Consider the following 15,487-nt stretch of genomic DNA (forward strand, 5'->3'; position numbering starts at 1 on the left):
TTGTTGGGTCCTGGATTTTTAAAAAAAACTCTATACATCTTGAGCTTTATTTTGAGATGCAGTTAAGTTACCTGGAAATAGTTTGATCCCTTGAGGCCTATTTTTAAGTTCTGTAGGTGGGACTAAAGCCAGTCTCCCTAGTGCAGACAGGCAATGCCCTCTGGTCCTATACCTGATACCTGTGAGTGATAAGATGTTCCATTCTGGCTGTAGTCTCCACACACACCTGCACTGACCGGCTCTCAGCAGAAGACCGAGGGGGACTCTCTGCAGGTCTCTCCTCCCAGGACCGCCTTGGGCCCCCAGTCCCTCATCTCCTCACCTCAGGGAGGCCGCCAGGCTCTGCCTGGTCCCCCCCCCGCCACTCACCATGTGCTACAGCCTGTAGACTCTCTCCAGACAGAAAGCTGGGGCTCACCTGCTTATTTCTCTCTCTTGGGGATTGCTGTCCCCCACTGCCTGTTCTCCAATATCTGGAAACCGCTGTTTCATATATTTTTCAAATTATTTATTTATTTTTTTGATGTGGACCATTTTTAAAGTCTTTATTGAATTTGTTACAATTCAATATTAGCTCCCTGACCAGGGATCAAACCCGTACTCCCTGCATTGGAAGGTGAAGCCTTAACCATTAGACCGCCAAGGAAGTCCCTGTTTCATGTATCTTTGTCTGAGTTTTTGTTGTTCCAGCTGGAAGGGCAAATTTGGTCCCTGTCATCTCATCTTGGGTGAAAACAAAAGTCCAATCTATCTACTTTTAATGTAATTTGATATTTATCGTAGTGCAACATACATGCAGAAAACTGTACACAGCACCAGTGTACATCCTGGAGAATTTTCACACCCCAGGCACATCCATGTCACAGAACATGATCATGCCTGAGTCCCCAGCCACCCCCAGGCCAAGCCAGGTCCCCCTTGTCCTCACCCTCATTGTCTCTCACCATCTGATTGATGGTTAACTGTGTAGTTGGTTGGTTACCACCAGTCCCCTCCTTTGAAACAGAAGTATGTGAGGCCAAGAACAAAGTTAAATTTCCTGTTCAGGGAACGTCTGGCACCTAACAGAGCACCGGCACATAGTAGGTGTTCTCTGAATGAACCAGGGCCTCGAAAAGTATGGCAACATCTGATAACTATTTTTTGACAAGAGTTACATTCTCTTATTGTGAAAGTCACTTAAATATTTGCATTTTAAGGTCAACTATCAGTGTAGCTCTTACCTGTCTCCTTTCTCTGCAGGCGGTTCCACAGCACCTGGAGAGAAAACTCTCGTGACACGGAGGAGATCATCCCTTCATTGAACACAGAGAGACCTTCTAATGGCAGCTCCAGAAGGGGCCTGTCAGCGATCAGGATGATGTTGTCTGCGACCTCGGGCTGCACTGTGGGCGGGAACGCCAGCGGCTACCAAGGCAGCGGCAGACACCGGAGTGCCAAGCTCTGCCCTTCACCACTGAGGCCATCTGGCTGCTGTGCAGCCCCCGCCCGGCGGCAGATGCGGAAAGGAGTCTGAACTGGGCACAGCTCGCAGACATGCCAGTGCCATCTTGGGGGTACATGCTGGTTTTGATGGTGGGCCGGGTCACAGCCAGGACCCGGACAGAGCCCAGGCCATGGGGACGTCGGGTCCTCTGTGGTTCTGAGGGCCGCCCAGGCTCCGCGGCCACTCCGGAAGCAGGTGCTGGAGCCACAGCTCCTCCTCAGCAGGGAGCCCCTTCAAGGGACGAACATCTGCACTAACCCCCCTCCCCAAGGACTGTCCGGACAGGGGCCACGGCCTCTGGGGACAGCTCCGTTAGAGGAAGGGGGTGGTGCTCCCTCGACACCATGGCTTCTCCAGCCGTCGGGAAACCGGTGCAAAGGCTGAGGCCACCAGACATGTCAGTGGAATTGATGTGTTTGCAAAGTCAAGTCAAGTTACTTAAAATCCAGCAGGTTTCCATCTGGGAGCTTTTAGGGCAGAAGCTCAGGTCACACAAGTGGTCACTGGGATCCTGACAGCTGCATACACTCAGCGCGGCGCTGAGACCTCGGGCACTGGGGTGACTCAGCCACGGGGCGGGTGGCGGGGAGCAAAACAAGAGCATTTCATCTCCCACGTAGGAAATCAGCAGACTGCTGACCCGGGAAGCCCATCTGCCCTCCTGCCATCTGACGTGCTCAGGAGGGTGACGGCGACGTCACCGTGGTTTTTGCCCGGGCATCTGGCAGGGCAGGGGCATCTGCGGTCGCATGGGCAGCGGCGGGGTGGTGCGAACCTTCCGGGAAGGCTGCCCCTGCTGGCCCCGCTGCAGCCACAGAGAGCGCAGCTCTGCCGGCCTCCATCCCACAGACGCGGACCTGGGGCCCCACTCACCCTGTGGCGGGGACACTTTCCTCTCCTTGTCTTTGCCCTTGTATTTTCCCAGATCTGAAACAACTGTGGGAATTGGTGCTCTGAAAGGCAAAGGCAGAGATTCAGGTTTTAAAAACTCCATGAAAATCACTGAGAACAGGGACAGCATCTCCTCAGGCTGTTCCCACAAGAGCAGTGAGGGCCACAAGACTCTCCGGCCCGCTGTTGGGGACTGGTCTCCTGAGATGGGGGCAGGGACAACACGCAGGACGTGAACACACAGGATTCAGGATGCTCTGACCTGCTGGCCAATCAGGGAAGGTCACGTGCCCGAGCCTTCTACCTTCTCTCCCACCAAACGCAGGCCCGAGGGGCCAGGCACTTCGCCGGGCTCTCCCCTCCCTCTCACACCCAGGCCAGCGGCTCAGAGGGCGGCAGGGGCCTGCACGGCGGGGACGCCCCCAGGAAAGGTTTCAAGCAGGGCCAGACTTCCTCCCGATGGCAGGCGGGCAGAGCCCGGGCTTCTCTTCTCAAAGAGCCTGTGCACGTCTCCCATTTAATCGAATGGTCTGATCCAGCACAGAGAGAGGCCCACTAAGCCCATGGCGCTGTGGCCTCAGAGGTGCGAGTTTCCACAAAGGAAACAGCTCTGACTTTCATACGCCCACAGCCAGTCGCTCAGCTGGCCCTGGGACTCAGGGAGTGCTTGCAGGCCGCGCCCCCCAGCCTGCCCACCCCAGCCCTGGGTGTCACAATGCCCCTGGCTCCCCGTACCTGTGCACACCTGTGGGGACAGAGAGACAACACGACCCTGCACCCCGAGGGCTCGGGCAATCCAGACGGCGCCCACTCTCCACGCCCTCAGTCCCTGAGCTCCTCAGGAATCAGCCCTCGATGGGTACCTGGCTTCCGGGGGGCAGCTGAGCAGCGGGAACAGCGGCCTCAGATACTCCTCCATGGGCTTCACGACCTCCGCGAGCCTCTGCAGAGAGTGTTCTTCCCTGCTCAGGGGCACGCCTTCTGACTCCTTCTCAACCCAAAAGACAGCCACAGTCAGAGGTGTCAAAGGGGAAGAGGGGCGAGACCCTGCAGGCGACCCCCCAGGACAGGCCCAGCTCAGCAGCCAGGGCGCCCCCCACCCCGACTCCTCTGCCAGCATCATGGAGGCGTCTGCAACAGACTCGGCCCAAGGATTGGCCCCGTGCCTGGTCGGGGAGCCTGACCCGGGGTCCAGCAGCACCCGGGGGTGGTCCTCGCCCAGGCCTCCCCACCCTGCCCTGCGGGGTGGGAGCAGCCCTGGCACCGGGCTCGGGGCCTCACCAAGCCTGGGCTCAGGGCCGTGTCCTCACTGTGCGCCTCGGCCTGGACGTGCTCCCGGGACTGCTGGGCACTGGCCAACAGGGAGGAGAAGGCGGCCGGGCTCACGGCCACCCGAGCCACCTTGCAGGAGCCTGCAGGGACAGACGCTGCCGCTGTCCCCACACGCGGCTTCGCAGAACGCCCCCCAGGGCTGAGGGGACCGCGGGTGGGAACGCATGCGCACGCTCGGCCCTGGTGCCCGGTGGGCGCACCCCTGCACGCACCCCGAGGGTGGTGCTCTGGCAGGACTCACCTCCGACCTGGAGCACTTTGCCTTTGGCTGCAGGGATGCACTTGGGTTTCTCGTAGGCAGCGCCGTACAGATGGGTCCTGTTGGCAGGACGTAGGGTGGGGTCAAAGCCCAGCTCCGGGGGTTCCAGAGGAGCCCCGACGAGGCCGACTCTGTGCCACATACCCACACTGCTGGGAACAGGAGCCTCCTCCCTGCGGTGCCCCAGCCAAGTCAGACACAGGGTTAAAACAGGCCCCTGGGGGGGTCTGTGTGCCGTGCTGCCAGAGGCTGGGACACCAGCTTCTCCCCAGACCAGTGGGTTCTGCGCCACTCGAGCAGTGAACTTCAGACCAGGGCCACGTGCTGGCGGGAGGTGGCACCGTGCCCTCTCCCCTCCCCGGGTCCTACGGACCAGCCTGGCCATCGTGGCAGAGGGACGGTCGCCCCCCCCCCCGCCCCCCTCAGCGGGCAGCCCCCGCCGGCCTGTCTGTCCCTCGGCTTCGCAGCCCCCACGCTGTGTCCACAGGGTCCTTAGCGGGCAGAAGCCTGGGTAGCAAGCCCGAGAACAGGAGCGAGAAGGCCTCACCTGTCCCGTGAGTGGTGCAGAAAGAGGATCCGAAAAGTGGGAGGGATTTCACTCAAGAAGTTAAAGTGCTGTTCGGTGACCCAGAGATTCTGCCAAGCCTGCGGGCGGCAGTCAGGAGTCAGCGCCGGGCGGCGGCTGCGGGGCCGGGCGCCGCCACAAGGAGGCAGCAGACGCACGCGGACTTCACCGCTGCCCTGGACACTGGCTCCGCTGGTACCGCCAGAGCCAGACCCGCCGCCGCACCCCGGCAAAGGCACCGAGCCCAAAGGCGCACGGAGAAGCCCCGGCACGTCCTGCAGCATAGCTGCCGCCCTCTCCCCTCCCCGCGGTCCCGGCGCCCCCCGCGCAGACACGGGCAGGGCACGCGCAGGACCCGCGCTTCCCGGCCCGCAGGCCGCGGGGGGCGGGGGTGGCCGGCGGTTCAGCCTGCCCTGACCCGGGTCCCCCTTCTCTGCGGGGAGGGGTCCGCAGCGCGGGCCACACAGCACCCCGCGGGCCGCCTCCCCAAAGAGGAACGGTTGCTCAGAAGCCCATTCCCCACTTTCGGATGAAATGAGCTTCAGCTTTGCCAAAGCCGACCAGCGTCCGCACTCAAGCCCACGGCGGTGCGGTTCTGGGACGCTTGCCCCGGCGGCGAGCAGACACAGGGAAGCCGTGGGAACGCGCTCGGGAGGCTGTGGGCTGCTCACAGGGGCCACGGCCTCGCTCCAGGGGAGGAGCCGGCAGGCTTCCGCAGCTCGGGCGGTCCGCTGTGTGAGGCCCGGGGCCCCTCCGGGCTGGCGCACGTGGCGGCTGACCCTGCTGCCCTTTGCTGCCTGCAGAGTGCCCCATCGGTGAGGGCACCACTTCTCATCCCTTCTGTGGCCACTGGGCACCTGGGTGGGCTCCCTTTTGGGGCCGCAAATGCTGCTGTGACGTCTGTTCTTTGGGGACCACTGGCCGCAGGGGAGTTGCTGGGGGACGTCGCTTCCACCCCCGCCAGGGCCCCGCCTCCTCGCCCGCCCTTGGGGCTTTGCGCCTGTTGCCTTTCAGCCCTTCTGGTGGATGTCTAGCAGTACCTGAATGGGGGTTTAATTTTTCCATCTTCCTGATGACCAGTGAACTTGCACGTCATTTAAAAAGTTTACTGGCCACTTGGGTATCTTTTGTGAAATTCCAGTCTTGTGATTGTTTTCTGTGGGACAGTCTTTCTCCGGCCGAGAGGGGACACCTCCTGTCTACACACAGGACAACAGCCCCTGGCCCCTCGCGTGTATCTCCTCTGGGGCTTTGCCTTTTGACTTCTGGGCTATGGTTTCGATGAGCACAAGTTCTCACTGTCAGTGCAGTACAACTGATCACTCCCCCTTTGATGGTTGGCACCTCTGTCTCCTGCGTGGTAAGTCTTCCCTACTCCGAAGGCATGCAGAGGTCCCCTTAAAGCTGCTGAAAGCTCTGCTGTGTTACCTTCGCAGGCAGAGCTGCCCTCCGTGCAGGGCTGCACCATCCGCTCTTCTGCCCTAAGTGTCGCGCTTGACATCTGTCAGGTGTGGGTGGTGGGTCTGTTTCTGGGCGTTTTCTTGTCCCATCGGTCATTTTCTCCATTTGTGTGCCAATGCCACGCTGTCTTACCTTCTGTCGTTTTAAATAGGTCTTGGTATCTTGTATAGTAAGCTGGCATTTCCTTACAAACATCTTACTATGGAGCCTTCCCCCACAAATACAGCTGCCTCTGTGCTTACTTAGTTCTTCTTGAATTTTCCTTTGGAAGGTTTGCAGTTTTCAGGGTAGAAGTCATGTGTATCTTTTGTTAGATTTTCCTTAGGTATTTGATTGTTTTTGATGTTACTGAAAACGGTATTATTCAGACATTGTCATTGCTTGTTTGTAGCTGGCATGTAGAGATACGACTCATGTTTACAGCCTTCAGCAGTGACCTGCCAAATCTGCGTGTTAAATCTGTTATCGAGAGACTATGGTTTTCAAGGCCCACAATCATGCTGATTGGGAATAATCAGGTTTACTTCTTCCTTTTCAGTGCTTCTGCCCTTTAGTCGTTTTTCGAGTCTAATTGTTCCATTGAATAGAAGCAGTGATAGCTTTCTTGTGTCATTTTGACTCAAGGAGAAAATTTTAGTATATAGTATGATTTATTTTTATTTATTTATTTTTTTTGCGGTACGCGGGCCTCTCACTCCTGTGGCCTCTCCCGTTGCGAAGCACAGGCTCCGGACGCACAGGATCAGCGGCCATGGCTCACGGGCCCAGCCGCTCCGCGGCATGTGGGATCCTCCCGGACCGGGGCACGAACCCATGTCCCCTGCATCGGCAGGCGGACTCTCAACCACTGCGCCACCAGGGAAGCCTTATAGTATGATGCTTGATATGGAGTTTTAAAGACATTCTTTATCAAATTAAGAAAATTATCTTCTATCTTGATTTTTTGAAATCACAGACTGGTGCTGAATTTTGACAAATTTTTTTTGCATCTATCAAGATGATCTTACGATTTTCTCCTTTTCCTCCTGTTAATACGGTGAATTATATTGAATGATTTAAAAGTATTAAACCACATGGAACACAGCCATTTGATCCTCATGTATTATCCCTTTTATAATCGCTGGATTTTACTTGCTAATACTTTGTGTCCACGTTGATGAGAGAGATTTTCCTTCCATGTAACGTCCTTGCTAGGTTTCTAGTAACGAGGCTCACTGGGCCTCTTTAAAGACAGTTAGGAAGTATTCCTTTTATTCCTATCCTCTGGAAGTGTTTTGAAGGATTATTTCTTCCTTCGATGTCTGGAAGAATTTATTGGCGAAGCCAGTTGGGTCTGGGATTTTCTTTGTGGGAATGTTTTTAATAAAAGCTTCCATTTCTTGAAGCGATATTATTCAGATTTTCCATTCTGTCCGCTTTGGTAGGTAATATATTTGGAGGAATTTGTCCATTTCATCGAAATTGTCAAATTTATTAGAGTAAGTTTATAAAAAAATAGTCTCTTATTAGCTTCTTGATGTCTGAAGGATCTCATGATGTCTTTTTATTACCGATACTGAAATTTTTGTTTTCTTTCTCTTTTTTCTTTATCGGGCCTTCCTAAGTGTTTATCAATTTTATTAGTCTTCTCTTTGGAACCAGCACTTGTCATGACTGATTTCCTCTGCCGTAAGTGTATTTTAATTTCATGGCTTCTGCTGTTCTCGTTCTTATTTGTTTTCCATTTTTCTTAGGTGTTTTTACTCTAGCTTCTTGAAATCACAGCTTAAATCACTGTTTTTAAGACTCTCTTTTGTATTCAAGGCTGTATTTTTCCTCCACGCCCTGTTTTAGACAAGTCTCCTAGGTTTTGATATACAGTATTTTTATTCTCTAAGTCAATTTAAAATATTTTCTAAATTCCATCGTGATTTCCTCTTTGACAAATGGATGATGATAGACATACTGGTTAATTTCAAGGCAGTTGTGTGTTTTACAGGTATCTCTTAGTTACTGATTTCTGTTTTAATTTCCTTGTGGTTAGAAAACAAACTGAATGACTTCAGTGCTTTGGAACTTGTTGAGGCCTCTTGTGGCCCAGGGCTGGTCATGCTGGTGCAGCGTTCCAGGCCGGGTCTGTCCAGACCTCCTGCACTCACAGACGCCCCACACGCTTCTGCAGGCCACTGCCTCTTCATCTGCTCATTGTGCCAGCAGCCAAGAGGGCGGCTGCAGCCCCCCCCCGCAGAGCCGGGGGTCTGTCTGCGGCTGCTCTGTCTCTGGCAGTTCTCTTTTGGGCCTTTGAAGCTGCATCACTTGTGCTCACGGATTCAGGACGGTGGTCCATGCTGACTGGCTCCTGGGCCATTTCCCTCCAGTAAGGCATCTTAGCAGAACGCTCACTGGTTCTCACCTGTTAGTGTTTTCACGGTTCACGTACTGCTTCTCACCTCCTCCAGGCTGGCCTGGCCCAGAGCAGCCTGCACCCCGTCTTGCCTCTACCCCACAGCGGGGAGAATTCCCGTCCCTGGGTCACAGCACTGGCTCTCGGCCTGGTGACTTTTTTGGTTGTCACACCTGGGGAGGTGCTGGAGGCCAGGCCGCCGCTAAACACCCATGGCGCACGGGACGGCCCCACCACAGAGAGTCATCCCGTCCTCAGAGGTCAAAAGGAGGAAAGCAGCCTAGATCAAGGGATATGAGGTCGGCCCATGCAAGTAACCGTGGAAGCCCCACAAAGGAGGAGGGTGGGCTTGACCGGAGCATCCGGGCCTGTTTTCTCTGTTGAGTTTCATCAAGTTTAATTTCTTTAAATCTCCAATTCATATTTGCTAGTCCAAATAAAAGCAGAGGTGCTATTAGCTACCATGCTCTGCAAATTTCTTTCAAAATTAAACTCTAAGACTTGACTGAGTATAAAACTTTTCTTCAAACACAGCGAGGGCTGAAAGCAGAGCCCGGGGGTACCGTCCCCTCTGCGGCCTGCTGCAGCCGCTGGGCATTTATACTCGTGAGCTCGCTGACTCTCGCTGTCACCGAGGAGGTGGGCTGCTGTCCCCCCACCGGGCCCATGAGGAAGCTGCAGCTGAGAGAGGTTGAGTGACCCTCCCAGAACCACACAGCAAGCCAGGATTTGGACTCGGTCCGAGTGTGTCTGCAGAGCCGCGGGGCCAGGGGCAGGGTCAAGGGCGTCCCTAGCTTGGTCACCTTGGATATGGCGGCCAGTCTCTGCTCCACGCTGGCAAACAGGTTGGTGGACGTCCTCTCATGGCACCTCAGCCTGTGCTGGAGCTGCAGCAGCGCGGCCAGCTGTGAGCTGCTGGTGTTGGCCGTGGCTGTGAGCAGGACATCTCGCATCCCCTCCGAGGCCGAGCAGCTCTGAAACAGACCACGGAGGCTGCCGAGGGGCCCGGGCGCCGTCCAGGGCGGGTGGGCCCCCAGGTGCTCCTCCTGGCGGCCGGCACAACCGCGGGGCAAGGCCAGGCCGGACCTTCACCGCTGTGCCCGCAGGCCTGCAGCTCAGGATGCAGGGAGGAGGGCTCGGCGCTCTTGCCCTACGTCTCAGGAACACGAGCTTGCAGGGCTTCCGCTGCTCGTGCATCCATGAGCCTCCGGGCAACCTCGGGGGGCCGGACCCCTTCTCCTGGTGCCCACGGTGCTTCCTCCAATGAGCGGCATGCTTAAGGCAGAGCCCAACTGCAGCCTGGCTGGCAGGGCCACCAACGGAGGGAGCACCGGGGTCTCGGGGACCCTCCTTCTCCCCAGTGGCTAAGAGGGACCTTGCGGAAGGCGCCCAGAGCAGAGCGCACCTGAGACAGCGCCAGGAACTGGCAGGTGGCCGCGGGGTCCAGGGTGCCGACGCACTCCACCATCTCCAGGCTGGCGGCTGCGGCGATGTCCAGGAGGTTGCTGCCCAGGGCTACCTGCAGGCACTGCAGCAGCACCTCGGACGCCTGGGCCAGGTACCGCTGGGCTAGTGCCATCCTCCTCTGCGGGGCGAGGCTCAGGCTCAGGTCGGCTCCGCAGGCAGGGCACGCCCGGGCCGGGGCTGGGGGCTGGGTCAGGGGTACCTTCAGATCCCAGCCTTTCCTGCTGTGCCCCTCGGGGGTGGCCCTGAAGGCCAGCAGGCCGCCGTAGGGCCCCTTGCGGTCCTCGTCCTCCTGGATGATCTCCAGACACTTGAGGCTGCTCAGCTCAGCGCCCCCCTATGGAACACACACCTCCAGTCGGCCTGCACGTCAGCATGGACGGCAGTGCCCGCCACGGCCAGGCGTCTCTGTAGGATCCCTGGGTGAGGGCGCTGTGGGCGCTGGGCCAGCATCTCGCTGATTTAGGTGACCAGCAGGACCCTGGCCCAAGAGCCTGGCGTTTGGCAGGTGCAGCCAGGGTGGGGCCTCGGCATGCTCAGGTCAATGGCCTGTGCTCACTCCCCTTGAGTCCTTCAAAATCACCTCCCCGGCATCAGGCCGGCCAGGACCCGGGGAGCCAGCTGCCAGTCCGCCCCAGGGGCCCGGGGGACAAAGGCACAAACAAGGCCCTCCTGTCTGCAAGACAAGCCACCCTGACGGGGTCCTCAGGATGCCAAGGGAAACTGCCTAGGGGGCAGCAGGCCCAGGAGGACTCGGGTTGACGGGGAGCCCTGGGTTTGAGGGGACATGACACGACGCGAGGGCTGGGGGCACGTTTCCCCAGCAGCCCCTCCAAGTTGGGGTGTGGTGAGGGCCGCTTCATAGACGGGACGCCCGCTCAGGAAGGAGCTGTGTATCTGGTCCACGTCTGCCTGACTCAGAGCCACCTGCTCTGGTGCTCAGTAAATACTGGTTGGACAAGGGGCCAAACGCCATCAATTCACTCAAATGTGAGTCACGTCCTGTGGCCTGGAGACCCAGGACGGACAGTCACGGGCTGACCCCAGGGCCTGCACACCCAGCTGGGTCAGGGAAGTGGAGGCACCAGCCCCAAATCACACAGGGGTGCGGCACCTGGCTGCTCGGGGCTGGGGGGTCTCCTAAAAGAGCAGGGTCTACGGGGATAAGCCTGGCTGCACCGCCAAGCAGGTGCCTTCCAATTGGAGGAGGTGGCATCTGCAGAGGTGGTTAGGACGGTGACCTGGAGCTTCCACGGCCAGTGGCTGTCACCAGAGCTCCTTCCAAGGGGCGCCAGGCCTTCTGAGCAGCCTTGTGGGGGGTGGGGAGTGCTGGAAAGAAGGGTGTGGGCTTCCGTGCACTGATGCAGCTGCTGGGGTCAGGGCTTCACCACACCGTATGGGTGGGGGAGGGGAGGGAGGGGAGGGGGAGGGGAGTGGGGAGTGGGTGGAGGGGAGTGAGGGGGAGGGGGGAGGGGAGGGGGAGGGGAGGGGAGTGAGGGGGAGGGGAGTGGGGGGAGGGGAGGGGAGTGGGGGGAGGGGAGGGAGCGAGGTGGGCGGGGGCCCCCCACTGTGCTATAGGATGCAGGCCCAGTGCTCAGGTGCAGGCCAGACGCCCAGGTGCAGAGCTGCCAGGGTGAGGGAGAGACACCAGGGACACCCACATTCGGGGTGGGGTGGGATGCCCCCCGTAGGATGGGTCCGTCCTGCCCTCGGACCAGGGCCAGCCGTGTGCCTGCCCTTCCTCTCCCACCCGTTCTGTGCAAAGAGCGGCCGCCCCTCCCCGGGCCCGTCCCCAGAGTCCCTGTCTCTGTCCCTCCCTGCGGGCCCCGGGCAGGGCTGCTTCCGTAGCCCACATCCCCTTCTTGACCGGGATCATTCGAGACCTGTTTGCTACCTCAGTTCTTACTGAGGTCAGGTGAGCTCTAAATACCTTGTTTCTGTTTTTTAAGCACAGGTGGTAGGTTTGTGAATCACCCAGAAGCAGCAGCACGTACCAAGAGGCCCTCCTCCCAGTAGAAGGCGGGGCGCAGGGGGTCTGCGTGCACGGCCAACAGGTGCAGGGCCTTCCCGGCCAGGCCCAGGAGCTGGGCGCGGAGCTCCACGCAGCCGGCGCACAGTGGCCGCAGGCTCCCCAGCTGGGCCAGCACGGTGTGCGCCAGGGTCCGCTTCAGGGTGAACCACCTCTTCAGGGACACAGAGTGCCTCAGTTACCCCGCCCCCGCCCCGGAAACGCAACAGGCCCCCCGCTGCAGCCCCTCCCCACCGGGACCCACCCTCTAACACCCCATGCATTGTGGCGAGGGTCTCCAAGGCTCAGGTGTTGGGAGGGTCTGCAGTCTGCTGATGGAACCTTAATTTGGGGCTGACTGACAAGGACGTGAAGTTGGTATGCAGTTCCATTTCAGGACTAATTTGATCCATTTTAGGACTAATTTGATCCATTTTAGGACTAATTTGATCCATTTAGAGTTACATCAAATTAATTTGATTCATACTTCATGAAGTCTAAGACAACGTCTAAAATGCCAGGACATGTTTCCCTAAAACAAATATTATGCAAATGTAACTTATTTTCTTAACAGACTGCAGTTGACCTTTATGGACTCCTTACTGTGACGACATAACCGTCAGAGCAAACTCGCGCCTTGGGAAGGGAAGCCGTCTGTGCACAGGGGGCCTCCCCCCAAGTACGACCCCACTTTCATTAGCCAGTTAGACGGGGCCTTTCTGAGGCCCACCGAGCTGCTGGGGGCTGCTGGGACCTGCCGGGAGCTGCCGGGGCAGGGAACCCACCCTGGTCAGAGACCTCAGGTGGGGAGGCCTGTGAAACCTGGCTTCCTGGACTCCCGCTGGCTGGTCTGCACTTCAGGCACATGGAGGTGGAGGCCCCACCGCAGCACGACAGCCCCCATGGGTGGGGGCCCCGGGGGACCGGTGAGTGTCCATGGATGGTTACCAGGCCGACACAAGTGTAGTCACTGGGGCTCTGCAGGTAGTCGGCCAGCAGCTTGTCCACGGAGCCCTGCTCCAGCTGCCGCTCCAGGGTCTCCTCCCACGTGAGCTGGAGCGTGTCCAGACACACCTCCACGAGGCTGAGCTTGAGGTGCGCCAGCCTCCTCATCAGAGGGGTGCTGACGTTCTGTAACTGAGACGTGCGCGCAGGCAGTCACGGCACGGGCGCTCCCGCCAAGGCTCAGCCTCCACCCAGTCAGCCCCGACAGTGCGCGTCCTGACGTGTGGATACCCACGAAGATGACGGCTGCACCCTCGCCCCCAAACCCCCCTGCGCCCTCCTCCTCAACCTCCTCCTTCTTAGGCAAACATGTGGCTACTTTCTGGGTCTACAAGTTAGCTTGCACTTTCTCGGATTTTACATAAATGGAATCGTATAGCATGTACTGTCTGCCTGGCATGCTTCACTCAGCGTGGTTACGTCAGGGTCCATCCACGTTGTTGCTTGTATGTTAATCCCTTCGTACAGCTGAGCAGTGTTCTGTCGTGTCGATGCGCCAGTGTGTTTACCCACTCACAGTCTGGTGCTGTTACAAATACCACTGCTGTGAGCATTCATGCACATGTGTGTGTGTGAACACGTGCTTTCACGTCTCGTGGGTAAACAGCTAGGAGCGGATGGCTGGGGCGTACGGTGGGACTGTGCTTAACTCTTCAGGAAACGGCCAAACCATTTTCCAAGGTGGCTGCACACGTTGTGTCCCCACAGGCAGCGCAGGAGAGTTCCAGTTCCTCAGGTTGTTGCTAATATTCAGTGTGGTTGGTCCTTCAAGTTGTAACCATGTTAACAGGCGTGTGGTGCTTTTTCACTGTGGTTATGATCGGCGCTTCCCTGACTAATAACGTTGGCCATCTTTTCACCTGATTATCTACCATCCACATATTTTCTTTGGAGAAATGTCTGTCCAAATGTTTGGTCTGTTTTTATTGGGTTGTTTATGTCTTACTAAGTTTTGAAAGTTCTTTCTGTACTCTGGAGACAAGACCTTTGTCAGATAAATGACTTGCAAACATTTTCTCCCAGTCATCGACTTGTCTTTTCATTCTCTTAATAGTGTCTTTTGAAGAGCAGAGTCCAATTTATAAATTTATTGTTTGATGGATCATGCTTTTGGTGTCATACATAAGAAATCTTTGCTAAACCTAAGGCCGCAAAGGTGTTTTCCTGTTTTCTTCTAGAAGTTTGATAGTTTTAGCTCTTACATTTAGGCCTATGATCCATTTTGAGTTAATTTTTACATATGGTGTGAGGTAAGAATTGAAGTTTATTTTTTGGATGCGGACGTCCAGTTGCTCCAGCACCACTGTTCTAACGATGGGACTTTGTTCACTGAACTCTCTGCACGTTTGCTGAAAGTCAGTTTTCTGTCTATGTGCATGTATCTATTTCTGGATTCTCTATTACGTTCCACTGATGTTTGTGTATTTTTAACACTAAAACCACACTGTCTCAATTCCTGTAGCTTTATAATAAGTCTTAAAATCAGGTAGTGTTAGTCCTCCGACTTTGTTCTTCATTTTCAAAGTTGTGTTGGCTATGTTAGGTCTTTTGAAATTCCATATAAATTTAAAAATCACTTTGTCAATTTCTAAAACAAAACAAAACAAAACAAACCCTGCAGCATCCTGATCAGGACTGCAGATAATTTAGGGGGGAACTGACATCTCAATAACGTCAAGTTTTCTAAGCCATGCACTTGATATATCTTTCCATTTATCTAGGTATTGTTTAATTTTTCTCAGCAATGTTTTGTAGTTCTCGGGGTAAGAGTTTTCACTTTTTTGTCAAATTTCATATTTATGCTGTCATAAATGGTGTTGTTTTAAAAATTTTAATATCTAATTGATCATTCCTAGTATATGGAAATATACAATTAATATTTGTATATTGTTCTTGTATCCTGCAACCTTACTAAGCTCATTCCTTAGCACTAATAGCTTTATTCTTTTGTAGATTACACATTTCTATACAGATGACCATGTTAGCTGTGAACAAAGACAGTTTTACTTCTTCCTTTCCACTCTGGATGCGTTTAATTTCTTTTTCTTGCTTTGTTGAATTGGCTACAACTCTAATAAAATTCTGCATCAAAGTGGTGGAGGACGCACTGCTGTCTTATTTCTCACCTAAGGGGAAAGCATTCAATCTTTCAACATGTGAGCTCTAGTTCTTTTCATAGATGCCCTTTATCAGATTGAGGAAGATCCCTTCTATTGGATCTTGGATGTTGGATCTTGCTAAATGCTTTTCCTGCATCTATTAAGATGATAATTTATTTTTAATTTTAAAAAATATATGGTGAGGGCTTCCCTGGTGGCGCAGTGGTTGACAGTCTGCCTGCCAATGCAGGGGACACGGGTTCAGGCCCTGGTCTGGGAAGATCCCACATGCCGCTGAGCAACTAGGCCCGTGAGCCACAATTACTGAGCCTGCGCATCTGGAGCCTGTGCTCCGCAACAAGAGAGGCCGCGACAGTGAGAGGCCTGCGCACTGCGATGAAGAGTGGCCCCCACTCGCTGCAACTAGAGAAAGCCCTCGCACAGAAACGAAGACCCAACACAGCAAAAATAAATAAATTAATTAAAAACAAAAAGAAAATTCTAACAAAAATATATGGTGAACCAAATTGATTG

The 15,487-nt window shown here is 55.6% G+C and overlaps 1 protein-coding gene across 1 annotated transcript in view; it reads right to left on the reverse strand.

Moving 5' to 3' along the window:
- CFAP46 (cilia and flagella associated protein 46) overlaps positions 1 to 15,487 on the reverse strand; it is a gene marked incomplete at both ends in the record, with an annotated part of 88,954 nt that overhangs the window by 10,105 nt on the left and 63,362 nt on the right. The window contains 11 exons of the mRNA XM_079699827.1: positions 1,224 to 1,385; positions 2,360 to 2,439; positions 3,241 to 3,365; positions 3,659 to 3,789; positions 3,951 to 4,027; positions 4,516 to 4,613; positions 9,181 to 9,351; positions 9,783 to 9,962; positions 10,044 to 10,178; positions 11,836 to 12,024; positions 12,798 to 12,986. Of these exons, the coding sequence (XP_079555953.1) occupies positions 1,224 to 1,385; positions 2,360 to 2,439; positions 3,241 to 3,365; positions 3,659 to 3,789; positions 3,951 to 4,027; positions 4,516 to 4,613; positions 9,181 to 9,351; positions 9,783 to 9,962; positions 10,044 to 10,178; positions 11,836 to 12,024; positions 12,798 to 12,986 (1,537 nt within the window). The remainder of the gene's footprint in view (positions 1 to 1,223; positions 1,386 to 2,359; positions 2,440 to 3,240; positions 3,366 to 3,658; positions 3,790 to 3,950; positions 4,028 to 4,515; positions 4,614 to 9,180; positions 9,352 to 9,782; positions 9,963 to 10,043; positions 10,179 to 11,835; positions 12,025 to 12,797; positions 12,987 to 15,487) is intronic.

Source organism: Hyperoodon ampullatus (assembly GCF_949752795.1).
Source record: "Hyperoodon ampullatus genome assembly, chromosome: 1".
NCBI lineage: Eukaryota > Metazoa > Chordata > Mammalia > Artiodactyla > Ziphiidae > Hyperoodon > Hyperoodon ampullatus.